Genomic DNA, 18,416 nt, shown 5'->3' with positions numbered 1-18,416 from the left:
AAAATAAAGAAGACTATCAAGAAAGGGTAAAAGAAAATTCAAACACTAGGCTTGGTCCCCTCTTCTTTCTTCTTCGTGTACTTGCTGCTGCCAAAAACTCCTGCTGAAAATTGCAGCTGCTCAAGTACTCAAAAATTCATCCAGATGACTCTCCCCACCGTACTTGCTTCTTTTCTTTTCTTTTGCATGTTGGGTTTTTAGGGTACCAACCTCCTCACCCAAAATAGAAGCCCAACTTTTCCACTTTGGCCCACTAGGGTGAGACTCCTTTCTTCCATGTCAGCTAGCTGATGCAATTTGAGTGATTGGACCGAAATTGATGAGGTGGATGAGTGAAATTCGTGATTCCACGTCACTGCCAGGATGCTGAATTCACTTCAGCATTGCTTTAGCACCGCTTCAGCAATCAACCCAGTTCCAGCTTGTATTCTTTTTTCTTCCTTGCTTCTTTCTCTTTTACCTGTCAATTTAGTTCCTCCTTTTTCAACAAAATAAGCACAGTTAATTGGAAAAACACACCCAACAATATCAATATTTACAAAACTTAAAGGTTAGATTACTAAATAGAAAATAACACTAAAACTAATTAAAGTTAAGCAAAATAGACACATTTTCATTACTCTCCTCACAATATTCTAGTTTAAAAGCATAAAAATTAACTCTATAACATAGAGTTATCAGGTATGGACACCTCAGTGTAGTCGAGAATGTCATCCATGATACCCTCTAATTTTTCTCTTCAAGTGTTGGCTTCTTGCATGGCGTGGGCTGAATGGTACAGGTGTTCCGCCAGTTTGTATGACTCCTGCTTGGCCTCCGTGGCTCGTAAATGTGCCTTCCTTATAAGTTTTTCGTGTTCGTGGAGAACAGACTCGAGCCTTGCACAGTTAGGACATCCTGAAATGGAGGCTGAACGGAGTCTTGGACTCCGTGACAGTGTACCTACGGGTCTTGTGGAAGAAAAAGGATGCGGTGGGGATTTTTGAGGACTTGTTTCAAAAGGGTTGAAGTTTTGGTAAGGGTCCATTTGATTTAGGAAATAGTAAAACAGGGTTTGAAAAAAATGCTTTGTTTGGATAACCTAACCTTTACTTATATAGTGGTTGGGTGGGTTGATGTACACGTGATTGGGTTCATGTAATAATAATGGATTTTTTTTTCCAATTAAACCATTTAATAGTTAATAAATTTTGACAATGGTAATATCCACTTACGAAAATCTCAGAAATCCCAATTTACCCATTTAGTTAACCAATTTTAATAGAAGGAGAAGGTCAATCAAATCCCACAAACAAAATATAAGCAATATCGGGAAAGTACTATGTGATGTGACATTTTTCTATTAAAAACAAATATACCTACGGTTTTATGATTTAAATAATAATTTCCAGAATTAAAGTAAAAATAAAATGCTTTCAAGTATTTATTACACATGGAAGACATAATGAATGAAGTCAATTGATTTATTACGGCCGTAAAAAAATGTCACATCACCATCTTGAAATAATAAGTACATGGTTTAAATGGTGAAATTAAAAATGTGATATGACATCCACTCATTTCAGTAGTCAATAATTTATTAAAATTTGACATCATAATCGTTGTTGGTACCACTATCATAGTTAATTAACTTAGTTTTGTTAATTTTGTTGGGTAATACTATCATAGGGACTACTATCGTATTAAAGCTGACCTAATTGATTTGTCCAAATTTTAATAAGAAAAATGTCATATTAGTATATTAGAGCCCAACAAATATTAAATCTCCTTAAGTAATATAGGTAGGTTTCGTGTTTGCATATAGTATCTTAATTAACTCAAATCAGGGAATCCCATGAGATCTGCATGTACTGAGTTTGATTTGACGTTACACTGTGAAATCGCTGACGTACGTTATTTAAAGTATAGGAAATATTCCATTTAACGTCAGTGAGTACACTGTGGGACGTAGACAGAAAATTAAATATTGATAAGACAACAATTGGTTTTTTTAGTGAGTATGTACAAATTAAAATTAGAGGAAATAGTCCATACTTGGTTAAGAAGATTACAATATTTGGACAATTTTTAAATAATTCCCAACAACATAAGAACGTGGACTATTAAGAATGGGTAGTAGTCCAAATTTAGTACAACTCCTAAATAGGAAATCGTTTAAACTGTATTAAAATAAGTATTGTACGAATAAATATGTCCGCAATTATAGTTTACATTTGACAAAAAATTCTAATTATCTCATTAAATTCAAATATTGAATAAACATAATTGCACCAGACTGTATTTACGATGTGAAGTACTGTGCACATATATTGATGTACGTTATTTTCAAACTTGAACTTATTGAGATATGGGAGATCCAGCTTCTGCCGTACATTGAAATACGTCCCAAATATATTTTCATATAATTTATTACTGTGGCTGTTGAAAAAAAATTTTAGGGTTGGAAAGACATACGTAGAAATACGTTATTAGAATAAAGAAATCTTTTATATTTGCTAATTAATTTGTAGGAACCACATTACAATTTTTCACATCTTGATTACAATAAAATATTCAACATTACAAATTTCCAATAATAAAAGTGAACACCCAACTACCATTACCATGAAGATGTTATGAATCCGTGTTGGTCAAATTAATATTAAATATTTACATTCAAAACCTGATTTGACTAGACTGTACAACCTATCAATGAAAATGACTTTGTGAATGCATTGGAAAAAGGCATTTGGAAAACCCAACCAAATGGTGATGTGAGTTCAAATTTCAAATGAAATAATATTTAAAAATAATAATTAATAATTTCGAAGGTATTACTAATTACTTGATAGTGATATGTCATTATTTTACTAATATTTTACCATTAATCCGTATAAGGTCACATCAGTAGGGTGTACGATCTACTTTGAAAACCCTAGCTCATCCATTTATTTTATTATGGAATTATTTTTTAAAATCTGACATTGCAAGTGTTGTTCATAACTTATTGGAAATAGTGAAACTCAATGGCACATATTCGGTCAACATAGTTCCATTCCAAATAAAATTTAAGTTTACAGTTACAAAGACATACACAATAGAACACAATTTGTACATAACATAGTTGTATCCCAAAATAAATTTAATTAGGATGTTTTATTTTACACTGAAAATATAGATTGTATTGAGATTACTATAATATCGGTACTGTTATCACATGATGCTTTATCTGACTCAAGACTTTAGTTTTCCACCCTGCGTGTCGATTTTGCTCTAGTGTTTGGTGCACCGACGGTTGTGTCAAATATGATAACACTCATCCCTCGATGGCCTTGTGGACTGCGGGAGGTTGGGTGAGGTTCGGTTGGATGGCATATTTGGCGGCGTCTCAAGTAGTTCCGTCCAGCCTAATCTACTCATCCGAACCCTTCGTCAACATTACCTGAATATACATGTAGTACGTACATAAAATTTCTAAGAATCAATTTGTAATAATATACTATTGAAATAAATAGACAAAAATAGTTGATTATTGCCCAGATTTATTATGAGATGATTGATTGAATTGCTGAAATTTCCTTGATGCATCTACAACACACGGTTGTAGTGCATACCAATCCTTCTGTTTACACATGTTCACTTCGGTGCAACAACAATACATAATTTATTTTTTCATATATTATCCCTACACATACGTCTACAGGAAGGGAGTGACTTCTCTAGGAAAGAGAACAATACTAAATTGAGGTGTGAAGGAGTAAGGACAGGTAGAGGGGTATATATAGTACTTGTGGATGTGATTGTGTTGTGTAGTCTTTTCAAAAATTAAAAAAAAAAAATTAATACAAACTGGTACGGCTAAAGATGGGGTGATATGACACCAATATAAATCTGATTTTGTCAATGCATTGAAAACCGTTAGTTCAACATACCCAACCAACTAATAAATTTTCCTTGAAAGACGTAATTTGAACCAACCTATTGACCGGTTTTGTTATGGTTTGGTTCAGTTTGTACGTGTAAGAAATTAGTACAATTTGTGAGAAAAATAATTGTTATTAGTTTGTATTGGAATACTAATTTCCAATAATCAGTTGACATGTGTAGGATGTATTACCTTCTTTAATAAAATAAAAAATATTTATTTAAATATACAAATCTTTGAAGTCAATATGAATGAAAATAATATTTTAATTTAAATATACATTTTGACTGGGTTAATATCAATGAAACTTAAATTACCTTTGTTTAATTTTTGTCTTATGTTAATAAAAACTCCTACAGTACATATGATGTGACATATATATATGTAAAACTCAGCCAAGTACGTTTTTATAATAAAATAATAATTTCAACACTTAAAGTAAACAACAAATCCTTCAAAACCCTAAAAAACGATTTTAAATAAATGAGGAAGACCTTTTTTGTATTTTAAAATAATAAACATTTTAGTAATATTTTCCCATCACTCCATATACGGTCAAATCAGTAGGTTGTACTATCCACTTGAATAACCTAAAATAAAAATTACGTAGAAATATGTTATTACTATAATTAAATTATTCAACTAATTCTGTTCTTAATAAAATTACAGAATTTATTAAAAAGAAAATCAAGTAATATAGTACTATTTATTTTTGTGATCTAAGTCAAATAATGTATGTATATTTTTTAGTACAGTTTTCTTAAAAAAAATGATTTTAATAATTAATTAATATCTCATTGATTGGGACAAGATACCGTAAAATAGGTTGTTTAATTTTTGGTATAGTTTATTAGTGGATTTAATATAAACCAGTTAACCATGTACATCTTCAGATTGAGCGTCAAATAAAAGACAAATTATGGAACCAATTAATTATCACTATTAATTTAGTACGTAAATTGATTAATTATCATTATTATTTGATACTGTAAACATACATTGTATTGAGATGAATTTGTACATATACTATAACATCGGGACTCTTATTACATGAGGAAGCTATTTGACCTAAGACTGTAAAAAATGCTGACATTTGCCTCCTGCATATCATTTTCTTCGAGGGTCTGGCGCACCGTTGTGTCAAATATTATAACACTCATTCCACGGTGGCCTTGTCCACTCGGGAGGTTAAGGTTCGGTAGGATGACATATCTGGGTGGCCATTTTGGAAGTAGTTCCCTCCACCCTACTCCACCCATCCCAAACCTTCGTCAATATTTCCTGAATATACATGTACCACATACATAAAATTTTTAAGAAACAATTTGTAATAATATACTATTGAAATAAATAGACATAAAGAGTTGAGTTATTACCGAAATTTGTTATGAGATGATTGATTGAATTGCTGAAATTCCCTTGATGCACCTACAACACACGGTTGCAGTGCATACCAATCCTTCTGTTTACACATCTTCACTTTGGTGCAACAACAATACATAATTTACTTTTTTATATATTATACATACGTCTACAGATAGGGAGTGAGTTGTCTAGGATAGAAAACAATACTAAATTGTGAAGGAGTAAGGAGAGGTAGAGGGGTATATATAGTACTTGTGGATGTGATTGTTGAGTGTAGTCTTGACAAAAATTTAAAAATAATAATTAATATAACCCTAGGTACGGCTACAAATAACCCAAAGTTATTTATTTGACTTTTTCAATCCCTTGAAAAACGTAATATCAACAAACCCAACCCCCTATTAACTTTTCCTTGGAAGGCGTAATTCGAACCAATATGCATGCTCGATTTTGTTCTAGTTTGGTTGACTGTGGTAAACAAAATTTATGTATTTAACTAAGGTAAATGTTGTTCCCATTGTTATCACATGTAGCAACAAATATCCTAATATTATGTCCAAATAAACATGTGTGGCCAAATGAATAAGAAATTAAATTAGGATGTTTACTAATAATGAAAACTCAATATTTTTTTTTAATACGATTTTAATATTTCATTAAAATATTATTCGTTGGAATAAATATTACAATAATTTTTGTAAGATTACATTAACGTATTAATCGTTGGAATCAAGATTATAATAATTTTTGAATACTATACAAATATAGATATTTAATAACAAAACCGTTTAATGTTATGAATACAATAGTAGTTTGAGACAAGAAGTGACTCTAGTAATAAAGTCAGGAGAATAGTGAATCCGGTACGCTTCATGATGAACTGAGTACATACTCAGCCCAAACAACCTAAATTCATAGTGCGACTTCTGCCATACTGCATCGGTGTCACTCTGTACAACCCTAGGTCGAACTTGATTCGGTGAGTTCGTTAGAAGAGGAGTGACTCCGGTACCCCACAGCAAACTTCACTACATACTGTGTCACCACCCCCGTAAACACCGCAAGTGATAGCGTCAGTACTACGAATGGTTGAGTGTCACTCCGTACAACCCTAGGTCGAACTGGATTCGGTGAGTTCGTTAGGAGAGTAGTGACTCCGGTACCCCAAAGCTAACTTGACTACAAACTGTGTGTCACCACGCCTGTAAACACCGCAAGTCACATTGTCAGTACTACGAATGGTTGAGTGTCACTCCGTACAACCCTAGGTCGAACTGGATTCGGTAAGTTCGTTAGGAGAGTAGTGACTCCGGTACCCCAAAGCTAACTTGACTACAAACTGTGTGTCACAGGGCCCGTAAACACCGCAAGTCACAGCGTCAGTACTACGAATGGTTGAGTGTCACTCCGTACAACCCTAGGTCGAACTGGATTCGGTGAGTTCGTTAGGAGGATAGTGACTCCGGTACACCAAAGCTAACTTGACTACATACTCTGTGTCACAGGGCCCGTAAACACCGCAAGTCACAGCGTCAGTACTACGAATGGTTGAGTGTCACTCCGTACAACCCTAGGTCGAACTGGATTCGGTGAGTTCGTTAGGAGAGTAGTGACTCCGGTACCCCAAAGCTAACTTGACTACATACTCTGTGTCACGGGGCCCGTAAACACCGCAAGTCACAGCGTCAGTACTACGAATGGTTGAGTGTCACTCCGTACAACCCTAGGTCGAACTGGATTCAATGAGTTCGTTAGGAGGATAGTGACTCCGGTACACCAATGGTAACCTGAGTACTTACTGTGTGTCACATTAACCAAAAAACACCGCCAATAATAGTATGAGTACTATGAACAGTTGACTGCCGCTCAGTAGAACCCTAGCCTGAGAGGATGTTCAGTGAGTTCGTCAGGAGGATAGTGACTCCGGTACACCAATGGTAACCTGAGTACTTACTGTGTGTCACATTAACCAAAAAACACCGCCAGTAATAGTGTGAGTACTATGAACGGTTGACTGCCGCTCAGTAGAACCCTAGCCCGAGAGGATGTTTAGTGAGTTCGTCAGGAGGATAGTGACTCCGGTACACCAATGGTAACCTGAGTACTTACTGTGTGTCAGAGATACAGATAGTAACAGGATGTTCATTGTTAACTGTTCGAATATTTTTGAAACAAGGATGACATTGTTACCATAATGAACCCCCCGTGAAAAATTGTAATTTTTAAAAAAATATTCCGACATGTAATTTTCGGCTTCACGAGACAGAGATAGAAACAGGATGTTCACTGTAGACAACACTAAACTTTTTTTTTTCTTTTTAATAATTATATAATATTAAAAAAAAACTAAATAATTATAAAGAAATATTAATCAAAACTTTTATAAATGTATTTGTTTGTATTTTTATATTTTTAAGTGTGGTAAAAATATATTAGGGTGTTTGCAGTGTGGGTAGTGTAGTTTTTAACCTTTTTTTTAAAAAAAAAACCAATCCATACATGCGGTTTTTCCAATTTCTCAAACCGCACTCGCACCGCGAAACTAAAAATCGCAGAAATCGCACTGCGAAAAATGGTGCGATGCGGTACAGTTTTTTCGATTTGGACTATTACCAATAATTAAACTATCACAAATACAACAAAACTTGAGCAACATTTGTCAAAAATTAAATTTCAATAAATGTAAATTAAAATATTTAATATTTACTAATATTATTTAATGGATTTAACAAATATTTAGTATTAAAATATTCTTATTATATTAATAAAATAATAGAATAATAAAAAATATAATATTTGGTGTAATTTTTAGTGTTGTGGTTGGAATTGAAAAAAATTTAGTGTTGAAATATTAAATTTTTGGTGTTAATATGGGACGTACACTGTTCACTCGATGGACCTTGTCAATTCACACAGCACTAAAATATTATTTTAAAAGAAAGGACTGCTTGTGACATGACATGATACGCTTCCCAACGAAACAATCAGCCATGCCCTATTATGTTGTACAAATTAGGTTTTGAAATTGGAGTTTATTTTGCCACCAAGATTGATCAAGTTAAAGGTGAATGTGAGAAAATTTTAAAAAATATGTTCATTTTCCCACCACTAACTCATTTGAAACAGCCTATATATAAACAGGTGCCCTCTTTCCTTGTGAGTAACACACATTATCTCCACCATAGTTAGAACAAAAAAAAAATTTGTATACCTCACAAATTATAGTACATCGAACATGGTGGCTGGTGGTGGAGAAGACTCATGCGGGTTCAATGGGGGTGGTCCGCCTTGGAGAAATTCATTTCAGGGACACCCCCATTGCTCCTGTGGTGATCTAGCTTATGTTTGGACTTCTAGTAGTAGAGCAAATCCTGGTCGTCGATTCTTCGGATGTCCACACTATGTAAGAGTTTTGTCTTTTTAGATTCAAAAGTACTTCTCATTTATGTTTTCTGTACTTAGGCAGCCATGATAAACTAATAGGGTTATTTTCAACTCAGGAGAACGATGAAAGTCGAGGATGTGATTACTTTTGTTGGATCGATAAATTACATGTTAAGAGAAGTACAGATGCTACACCTGTATTGCGAAACCAAATCAATATTTTGGAAGAAGATAAGAAACGCAATGAGAATGTTATTAGAAAATTAATTTTTATCATTTTTATTTGCCTTTTCATCATTGTCCAACTTATATTGCGTTAAAGATATGGGTTGTCGCAAAATGCAAATGTTTTGTATATCTTATCTCAAAACTAATGTTTAACTTAATTGTGTAGAACTTAATATATACGTGTGGATGATGACGAAAATTACATTTGGTATGAAGTACCCACTACGTTCTCAAAATTAACATTTGGTATAAAGTACCCACTACGTTCTCAAAATTATATGTTTTCTACATTTCTAATTTCTGTAGCAAATTTCCTCAATGGGTTCAATGTGAAGTTGCAAAATTATATGTTATTTACATCTTCGTATTTGTTATGTGAAGTAGCGCAATGAGAATGTTCTATATTCCATATTTTTCCTCATTACTATGTTATGAAAAACCAAATTTAAGGGGGCTATTGTCTATTTACATTTGGTTAAAGTAATGGGAGTTGATATGGTATGGTTTCAATTTTCTTTTTTAATATGTTCTCAAAACTCAGTTTAAAGTTGAATGAGTACAAAGATTTGGTAAGATTTGGTTACTAACATCATTTTCTTTAAATAATTAACAAGTCACATTTGTCGTTATTTGTAATGTTATAGTATATGTGTTTTGAAAATTCGGTTTAAACTTCAATGACTACAAAGATTTGGTAAGATTTGGCAACTAACATGATTTCCTTAAAATAATTAAGAAGAAGTCACCTTTTAACCAAAAAAACAAATAAAGAAAATTAAGAAGTCACCTTTGTCGTGATTTCTAATGGTATAGTACAAATCATAAAGTTTTCGTGTTAAATAATTTCTGTGAAGTACAATCAACTACTTCTGAAGTATGAGTACATTGTAAGAGTTGTTATGGTGTGAGTACAAAGATTTGCTAAGTATGGTGCAATCTCAAAGTTAATATATTCTCAAAACTAAAATAAACACAAGTCTGTGAACATAATAACCAGTTCCAAACGTCAACTAAAAAAAACAGATGTCTAAATCCAAATGCTCCCAAATCCAAACTAAACAACACACAAATAACACAACCTATGCTCCCAAATCCAAACTACACAACACACTAATAACACAACCTATTAATAACACATGTGTTTTTTACAGACTATTCACCATATGAAATCTTAGTCTTGCTAGACTGAAACCTAGGGGAGGCTCTTGACGGGGGAAACATGTTTTCATGGCGAGACTTCGCTGTACTGAACCGAGGATCGCGTGGAGACTTTGACGGACTACGCAAAGGGGCCGAGGATGATGCAAATGAGCTGCCTTGTGCAGCCCTACGATCTTCAACCACTTTGGTACGAATTTCATTTTGTTCATCAGTTATGATCCTCGCAGCGATTTCCAAACGTGCCTCAACCGGGTGAAACTGTGGCACAATACAGAAACAAAAACAAAAACTTAGAAACTCTAATTAACTCTAATAAACTTGACAGTAAAACACCGAATAAAATTTAAATTACACAACGTTAATCTCAATCAAACTTGCGTAGTACATTCTGAAATAACTAAACAGTGGTATACCTGATCAACTACTTCTTCCTCATTGGCCACAGCCTCCATGTACTTCATGACGTATACACCGCAATCTCGGTCATTGTCTTGTTGAGGAAGCCCGCGATCTTTCCTGTCAATTCCGAAATCCACGAAAGTCACATTCTTCGACCTATTCTCCTCAAACAAAAGGTCCAACGTCGACAACTGCAAACGTATACAATTAGTTAGATTCAATGAAGAATGAGTTCACATCAAACAATGAAACTTTGCAAGTTTACCATTTCTTTCGTAGCGTCCACACGATACTTCTCATGCATTGCGGTGTGTAGGGAGTACAGAAATGAGACAACCTTGGACTTCATATTAACTTCGACACCAAACCAATGTGGTGCATCTTCTAGAGTCAACACCGGCACAAACATCTACAATTGAATAGAGGAACAATAAAGTCAAAAATAAATTAAAATTACAGACCATATAGATATTCGACACTACAATGACCAATATGCATCGCTAACATATCTCAGTTTTCAAAATTACAATTAAGAACGACCATGTGTATATGATGAAGTACCTTGACGCATTTTTGGAAGTTGTCTTCGTAAAACAGTTTTGACCACTCCCGGTCTTTCGCAATCCTCTTCACATTAAACGAACTGAGAGTTTTTTGCTGCAAAAGCATTGTTCATCTTGTCAAGTAACAGAAATTACAACCAAACTGGAGAATTACAAAATTTAAAATAAGTTGTACAACAAAGCAATTACCGAGATGCGAGTAGGCATGTACCAAACACGAGGTTGGTCAGGTAATCGACTATCACGTTCGTACTTGTTCATTAGTATAGAAAAACAGTCAATGATCTGCAGCAAAATGAAATATGATTTACACATGTACAATAAATGATACATATTTAGTAACTACTTTGACACTTACGGATCCCTCAACTTCTCGCAAGGGTCACAACGATGCCATGCACCTCCTATCCACTTCAAACTTTTGAAATTTCGCAAGCACATATATGATTCAATTGTAATCAATGTAACAGTTATTAAAAATTTCTACAAGTATATCATAATGAGAAATACTAAAATAACATTTACTTACCCCGGATCTAATGTGTTGCTAAAAACAAACTTGTAAAACCCATATTGGTTACGGGGGATCGCTTCCTTCGTCTTGAAAGGCCCGACAACAGTTCTGCCCGACTCAATAAATTGCTCGTAGGCCTTATCGTTGAAGTCATCCTCAATTAAAGGCAAATTCTCCGACCGTGTCTTCTTTGATTTGACGAGGGCTTTGCCTTTATTCCAGAAAGATGCCACTTTGACTATATCAAAGTCCTCATCGTCGAAGGTCTTATGTGCAGCACCTTCATCTTCAACAGATTTTGTAGCAGATAGTGAAGGCGTACTTACAGATTCCACCACATTTTCCTCGGATAGACCAACAACATTAGTCTTCGAACGGACATGGGACTTCAATGGGGACTCCTCCACGGCCTGGCTGCACTCCGCCTTCTTCCTCATTTCCGCAGCAGCATCCTCCTCCAACTCTCGGTCAATACCACCTACACCTTCTCCTTTGTCCATAAATTTCAAAGAAAATGATCTCAACTGAGACTTTAACTCATTGGAGAAGTACTCCTTCAACTCGTTGATAGAGCTGACAAAGTGGTCACTGCTCTTTCTTCCTTCCGAGTCGGAGTAGTAGTTGGGCAGTATTACGGGATTTGAAGTGAGCGTTATCTGTTAAACATAACAAATTTAACAAATTTAATTTTTCAAACCCAAAATAATTAATATCAACTGAAATCATATTACCACATTATAACCAAATTTCGATGTACCTTGTCGCTGTTGGGACCCCCATTGTCTTTCACAAATTTGTAAGCGGACTTACATTGTTTACTACCCCAAAAATCAACGGGGAGCACTGTTCGGTCGACATATCCAAAGTTCCACTCCACGTGAGTCAAGTACACCAACTGTGATAAACAAACAATGTATTAGTAATACATTCGACTAATAAATCACAATATTATATTATAAACTTAATAAACACATTTACATAAATGAAAGATAACAAAATCAATGTACCTGGAGGAATAAGGTGCAGCCAGACACATTCTTCGTGGCCTTATTTCGGAATCTGAAAATTGAGTTCATCAGATACCTGAACCCGACAGTTGCCCAGTTCTTGTGGTGAATGTCCCTGGTAACCCTAAGGGAGTGCAAGTACCCCGAAGTGATATCGCAGCCCGTTTTTGGCGCAAGGACTGTCCCTATGACCACCAAAGAAAATTTAATCAGAAATAGGCTGTCTGCCTCAACGCACTCCAACAAAGATTTCTCCAACCCTGTCAACGACACGGTGTACTCGACAACGTTCAATATCTCCTCCAGATATCGAGTGTCACTATCACCCTCGGTGACTACAGGACCCCCTCCGTCGTCCACCCCCATAACATCTCCGAACATCGCGGCAGATAAGTGAATTTTCCTCCCATATAAATCCAGTATGCTAGTGGTTGGGTTAACATGTTTGATTAACCAACTCACTAGTCGGGTGGTAATGTATGGTGCATCCTCTCTGATGAATGATCCAAATCCAGCATTTTGGATCACATCTTTCTGCTCCAGGTTCAGGTTCTTGCAAATCCTGATTAAACAGTTGAAGGAGCATCGACCGTACACAGATGCTTCTTCACTTTCAGGAGCAACCTCTTCCTCATCCACCTCCACTTTCTTCCCCTTGGCATCATCTGCCTTTGGTTTCCTCCCCCTTGTTTGCACTGCCTTCTTAGCGGGAGTAGGGTTAGGGTCATAGCTTCTCCACTCAGACTTCTCCTCGTCGGTGAAACCTTTATATTGCACTTTCAATTTGTCGGTAGCCTGTAATATGAGGCAAACTTACATCAACTACAGAGTACATGGAAAGAATCTTAAAGTATGTCAAACAATTACGATGAATTACTGACAATTGACATAAAAAAATTGAGTAATAGTCGACATCAAACCTCTTTCTCAGTTAATCCCTTCTCAGCTGCTCGAAGGGCTTTGTAGTTCGCATTGCTACATATGGACATATTTTCAATCAAATATATAATAAAATAAATGTTAAACATCATTCACACAAGTAAACAACTATCCATCATTCAAAACTTACAAGAAATTTCTCCAAGCAACCGCATTATCGTTCAGCTCGGGGGTGACATCCTTCTTTACGGGTTCAATTCCCCCTTTCTTTTTGCGTTTCCCAGCCATGTATGATGAACCTAACCAAATTAAAGATAAACAAATTTAAACGTTAAGGACTACATATTTTAGCAAATACACTATATAAAAAAAATAATTGACCAAAACACAATGAAAATCGTGCATTGTAATCACCTAAAATCACATCAAATCAACTGAACCATTCAGCATTGAAAAAATTCAGATTCAAACACACATTTCATGCTTCTTGCATGTTACACATTAAAGTACATTAAAATGATGTGAAACTCTTTTCAACTAAATGATTTCCAATACTTAAAAATTATACGACAACACTTCCACAACCAAAACAATGAACAAAACAACACTTAACTACTAACTCCCATAACCAAAAAGTGGTACAAATGAGTTGGTACAATCCGTGAGAACCAATAACATAAAGCACACACATGAATAGACAAAATTCCCCCAAACTTAACCAATCTGGGTACCTTGTACCTCTTAATTCATAATGAACAGAGTACAAAACCAGTTGGAAAACATTTAATATCAGAATTAACAAAACAATGCTTCACTACTAACTGTCATAACCAATTTCAATAACTTCTCCAATAATTGATATACACAAAAAATCCAAACTGCCATAGTTTTTATCAATAGTGTATCTCATTAACTCATGAATCTTGTGTCTAAACCATCCAATTTTTCAAAACAAATTCATAACAATAGTAAAATCTAAACTACAACTTGTAATTAAAGTACAACAATCACTCACAACAGATAACAAAAAATATCACATTTGCTAAGTAACATTCTGAACTAAAAAATTTAAGACCATAGTTTCTTTACCTAACTCAACACATGACAGCCATCACCATTCCATTGTTTTCCTTACTTTTAAAATTTTTTTTGGGTCAATATAGGGCAGCCCACGGTAAAACATTTGGGTAAAAAAAATACACACCAAAATGACCAAACACGTGAATCCAAAACACTTTCACAATAAAATTACCAAATTACCAAACAAAATTAATTTTCAAAAACAATTATTTTTTCAGCAACACTATACATACCAATGTTTACATTGCTTTTCTTTCTTTCATTACATTCTTTTCTTAAAATTGTTTCACTGTATTAGGATTGTTAATCCTTCTGTTCATGATTCAAGAATCATGGCAGTGACAATGGTGAAAACAGAGAACGAAATCCAATCTTCAATAACTGAATATATTGAGTATTATTGCATATATTCAGAGTACAATAGAAGAGTACTTTATATATTCATTACACACCATAACCAAAAAAAATTAAATGCAATCTTCACAAACTGAAAAATAACAACCACTTACAGTGATGAACTAACTCTAACAGACTCTGAACAAAGACCCCTAATACACAGGGTATAAATTAATCCAAAACACTTTCACAATAAAAAAAACAAACAAAAAGGGTACACACATGTAACTTCGATTTTCAGCACTCTGAGAATAAAAACCTTGTTCACGAAGCAGATTTAAAGCATGTAGAAAAGATTAAAATTACTCAATAAACAAAAAATAGAACACAAAAACAAAATAAAATGCACATACACGGTTGAAGAACAACACTTCTCTTTACAAAAGTTTAAATCTTTCTTTAACAATGTTAGACAATTTTTCACATCCCCAAACTAAAGAACGAACAAACATGCAAAAGAAGAATAAAATTGGTATATTCGGAGAAACTTACTTGTACACCGAGGTCGGAGACGGAGCCGGAGAACCAGAAAACGAAGTACAGTAACTCCGAACGTACTGCAGTTTCCTCCCCCAAATTTCAAAATAATTTTAATCACTACAACAAAATGTGAAGAAGAAGAAGAAGGAACTGTGAAGAAGAAGAAGAAGGAAATGTGAAGAAGAAGAAGAAGGCAATGTGAAGAAGAAGAAGAACGAAATGTGAAGAAGTGTGAAGAAGAACCAAATGTGCCTTAAATACCCCACGAACCCACTATTTAGTGACTTTTCAAAATTGGTAACTGTCACCCGTACATCAAACGTCAAACGTCAATCGTCAATCGTTGTCAGTTTTTTAAAAATTAAATAATTAAAATTAACAAAAAACAAACTGGTTACCATTTCCCCCCCTAAATACCCCTACTTTAACCCCAGCCATTAGATCATGCCCCAATTCAATCCAACGGCTACAGTACAATCAGGGATTGTATTCCCTATTTTGGCATAACGGGACCAAATCCTGTCCCTATAAATCTATATACCTAAAATCTGAATTGTAAAATCAATACATTAATTGAAACAAAATTTAAAATATAAATTGTAAAACCTGGAAACAAAAACTAAATAAACTTATCATTTCTTTCCAACAAAAACTCAAAAACACGATTGAAAAAAAATCTCAGGAACACAAGGAAGAGGGACAAATTCTTTGGGAGAAGACTAGCGATTCCATCTTCTCCAAAGAAGACCATCGTTCGAGGTTTTCTATCTCCGACCTCGGCATCGATTGATTGCATGTTCTTCAACGTCTTTGAGTGAGGAGCAAACTAAGATTTCGAGTGAAATTTTTTGGATTTTGATATTTTTTAGGGGGGTTTGCTATTGGTTTTGGAGATTTTTCTGGTTTTGCACAACCTTGTTCAAAAGATTACAAAATCAAAACCAAACCCAAAAATCAAATCAAAAGTTAGGGAAGCAATTTTTTTACCCAGAATAAAAACTCATATACAGTAGAACCTCTATTTAAGAATACTCTATTCAAGAATAACCTCTAATTTGTTATAAAATAAAAGTCTCGATTTGGGCCAGTTATAAATAAGAATAACCTCTAAATTGTAATTAGTTATACATTTTCTAAGTCTCGTATTAACAAAGTATACCTCTATATAAAAATAATTACATCTTAATAAAATATATACATGTATTTTGTAAATTTATCTATGGAAAATTAATAATTTTATTTTAAATTATAATAAATGTATGAAATTATATTTACTTTAAAATATTTCTATTATGATATAGTATTAATATTTATTTATTGTTATTATTGTTACATTGATATTTTTTTTGTTTTTTAATTTTTTTTCTAGTGTAACTCTATTTAGTTATAACCTCCCAATTAGAATATAATTTACTTGGTCCCAAGTGTATTCTTGGATAGAGGTTCTACTGTATATATATCTATTGATAGGAAAGAGGGATTAATAACAATGATACAAAACCCAAACCCAAAAAATATCAGACAAAGAAAAGAAACACCAAATAGTGCACAAATTCAAACATTGAATCTACTGCAGCACTTGAACCTTCGACTTGGGTTCTTCGCCGTTAACTGGATAACTGTTAAATCCCAGCTTGCTCTCTTGATTGATGGCCATGGTCGGAGAAGATGGAACCTCGAACGATACTCGTGGTCGGCAAAGATGGAACTTGTGTTGGCGCTCGTTGTTGATTGATGGGTTCCCGTGGTCGGAGAAGAAGGTTGCGTTACTTTCTCTCTCTCCAACTCTATTGCCTCCTGTTTAAGATTTGGGAGTTTATTTTATAAATAATTTAGTTTTATCTTTTAGTTTTAATTTATTTGTAAAATCTTATTAGAAAAAAAAATATTTGTTAACTTTTTTTTAATTTATTTTGGATTTAATTGACGTGGCAATTTAATATTGATGATGTGTCATTATTTTAAATGACGTGTCTTGCCATCTATCACTCAACGTGGCAGAAAACGGCAAGGTACCTACGGAACTTCTAAAACTGTAACACAAGGTATTTTTACCGCCAAAATTTTAACTTAGGTATTAAACTGCAACCATTAGATAAACTTAGATATTTACGCCGCAAATTACTCTAAAAATTATTAGGAGTCGTTTGTCAAAAATATTTAAAAACTGTTTTTTAAAAATTGAGTTTTAAAAAATTAGAAAACAAAAAACATCAAAAATGATGTTTTCAATTTTCAAAAACAATTTTTTTGTTTAATATATTATATTTTATATTTTGCTCACATACTCGGATCCTAGACTCGAAACCATGCCCGAATCTAGACCCGGATGGGTTAATGTCATGGCATGGTGCTAAAATATTGATTTTTTTTTTCGTAAAAAAAAAAAAAAATCTAAAAACAGTTTTTAAAAATTTGTGCCAAACACCATTAAATTTTTAAAATGACAAAAAATTGTTTTCTATCCTTACTTTTAAAAACACAATTTTAAAAACTGAAAACACAGCCAAACAAACTCTTGATTTTTTTAAGGGTTTTTTTCTATAATAAACTAATAACAACATCATTTTACATTTATACCCTATAAAGGAAAAATAAACATAAATAGAAAATAAAAGTTTATATTTACAAAAATACCAGCCTAACCAAAAAAAAAGGAAACTCCTCCTTATTCGTGAACCAGTCAAAACACCCTAATTCACCAATTCTCCATTGTTTTATTTCAAAAATGAGGGAAATCAACTCAAATTAAGATGTAGATCTCAAGGAAAAAGCAATAAAATCTTGAAAAATCCAAATACAAAAAGGGAAAAATAAAAAAACAGAGATATCAACCTCCAAAATTTGATAAAAGTCCTTAAACTCAACAATCTCAAAAATTCAAGAGTATAATTTGGTACAGGCTAAATTTTAAGAAACAAAAATTCTAATTAACCAAAATATAAAGTGACCGTATTAGTGTGATATGTGAAAATAGAAAATGTTTTGGGTTAAAATTTAAAGATTAAGACTAAGTTAGGGAGGCATGTGCAAATATAAAAGAGACTAATTACGAC

The 18,416-nt window shown here is 33.7% G+C and overlaps 2 protein-coding genes across 2 annotated transcripts; both read right to left on the bottom strand.

Moving 5' to 3' along the window:
• Window positions 1-9,902: 9,902 nt before the first annotated feature.
• On the bottom strand, window positions 9,903-10,725 carry LOC133031732 (uncharacterized). Its single transcript, XM_061105332.1, has 2 exons — window positions 10,456-10,725; window positions 9,903-10,300 (listed from the first exon to the last, which is right to left on the bottom strand). Exons 1-2 carry the CDS (start codon window positions 10,501-10,503, stop codon window positions 10,034-10,036), a joined length of 315 nt encoding a protein of 104 aa, XP_060961315.1. The 5' UTR covers window positions 10,504-10,725; the 3' UTR covers window positions 9,903-10,033.
• On the bottom strand, window positions 10,680-13,737 carry LOC133032234 (uncharacterized). The gene is made up of 8 exons (XM_061106108.1): window positions 13,595-13,737; window positions 13,446-13,500; window positions 12,526-13,320; window positions 12,261-12,413; window positions 11,623-12,174; window positions 11,194-11,289; window positions 11,003-11,098; window positions 10,680-10,850 (listed from the first exon to the last, which is right to left on the bottom strand). The coding sequence occupies exons 1-8, from the start codon at window positions 13,690-13,692 to the stop codon at window positions 10,680-10,682; spliced, it is 2,016 nt and encodes a 671-aa protein (XP_060962091.1). The 5' UTR covers window positions 13,693-13,737.
• Between the last annotated feature and the right edge of the window lie 4,679 nt (window positions 13,738-18,416).

This window comes from Cannabis sativa, chromosome X (assembly GCF_029168945.1).
Source record: "Cannabis sativa cultivar Pink pepper isolate KNU-18-1 chromosome X, ASM2916894v1, whole genome shotgun sequence".
NCBI classification, from domain to species: domain Eukaryota; kingdom Viridiplantae; phylum Streptophyta; class Magnoliopsida; order Rosales; family Cannabaceae; genus Cannabis; species Cannabis sativa.
Note: the sequence above shows the minus strand (reverse complement) of the source record. Positions and strands in the feature narration are given on the sequence as shown.

Excerpts from the sequence above, each read along its gene's own strand:
- LOC133031732 (XM_061105332.1), bottom strand. The coding sequence starts at position 10,503 with ATGAAGTACATGGAGGCTGTGGCCAATGAGGAAGAAGTAGTTGATCAG. Across the intron at positions 10,301-10,455 it reads AGGAAGAAGTAGTTGATCAG|TTTCACCCGGTTGAGGCACG; the intron begins GTATACCACTGT and ends ATTGTGCCACAG.
- LOC133032234 (XM_061106108.1), bottom strand. The coding sequence starts at position 13,692 with ATGGCTGGGAAACGCAAAAAGAAAGGGGGAATTGAACCCGTAAAGAAG. Across the intron at positions 13,501-13,594 it reads GTTGCTTGGAGAAATTTCTT|CAATGCGAACTACAAAGCCC; the intron begins GTAAGTTTTGAA and ends GTCCATATGTAG. Across the intron at positions 11,099-11,193 it reads ACATGCCTACTCGCATCTCG|CAAAAAACTCTCAGTTCGTT; the intron begins GTAATTGCTTTG and ends ATGCTTTTGCAG.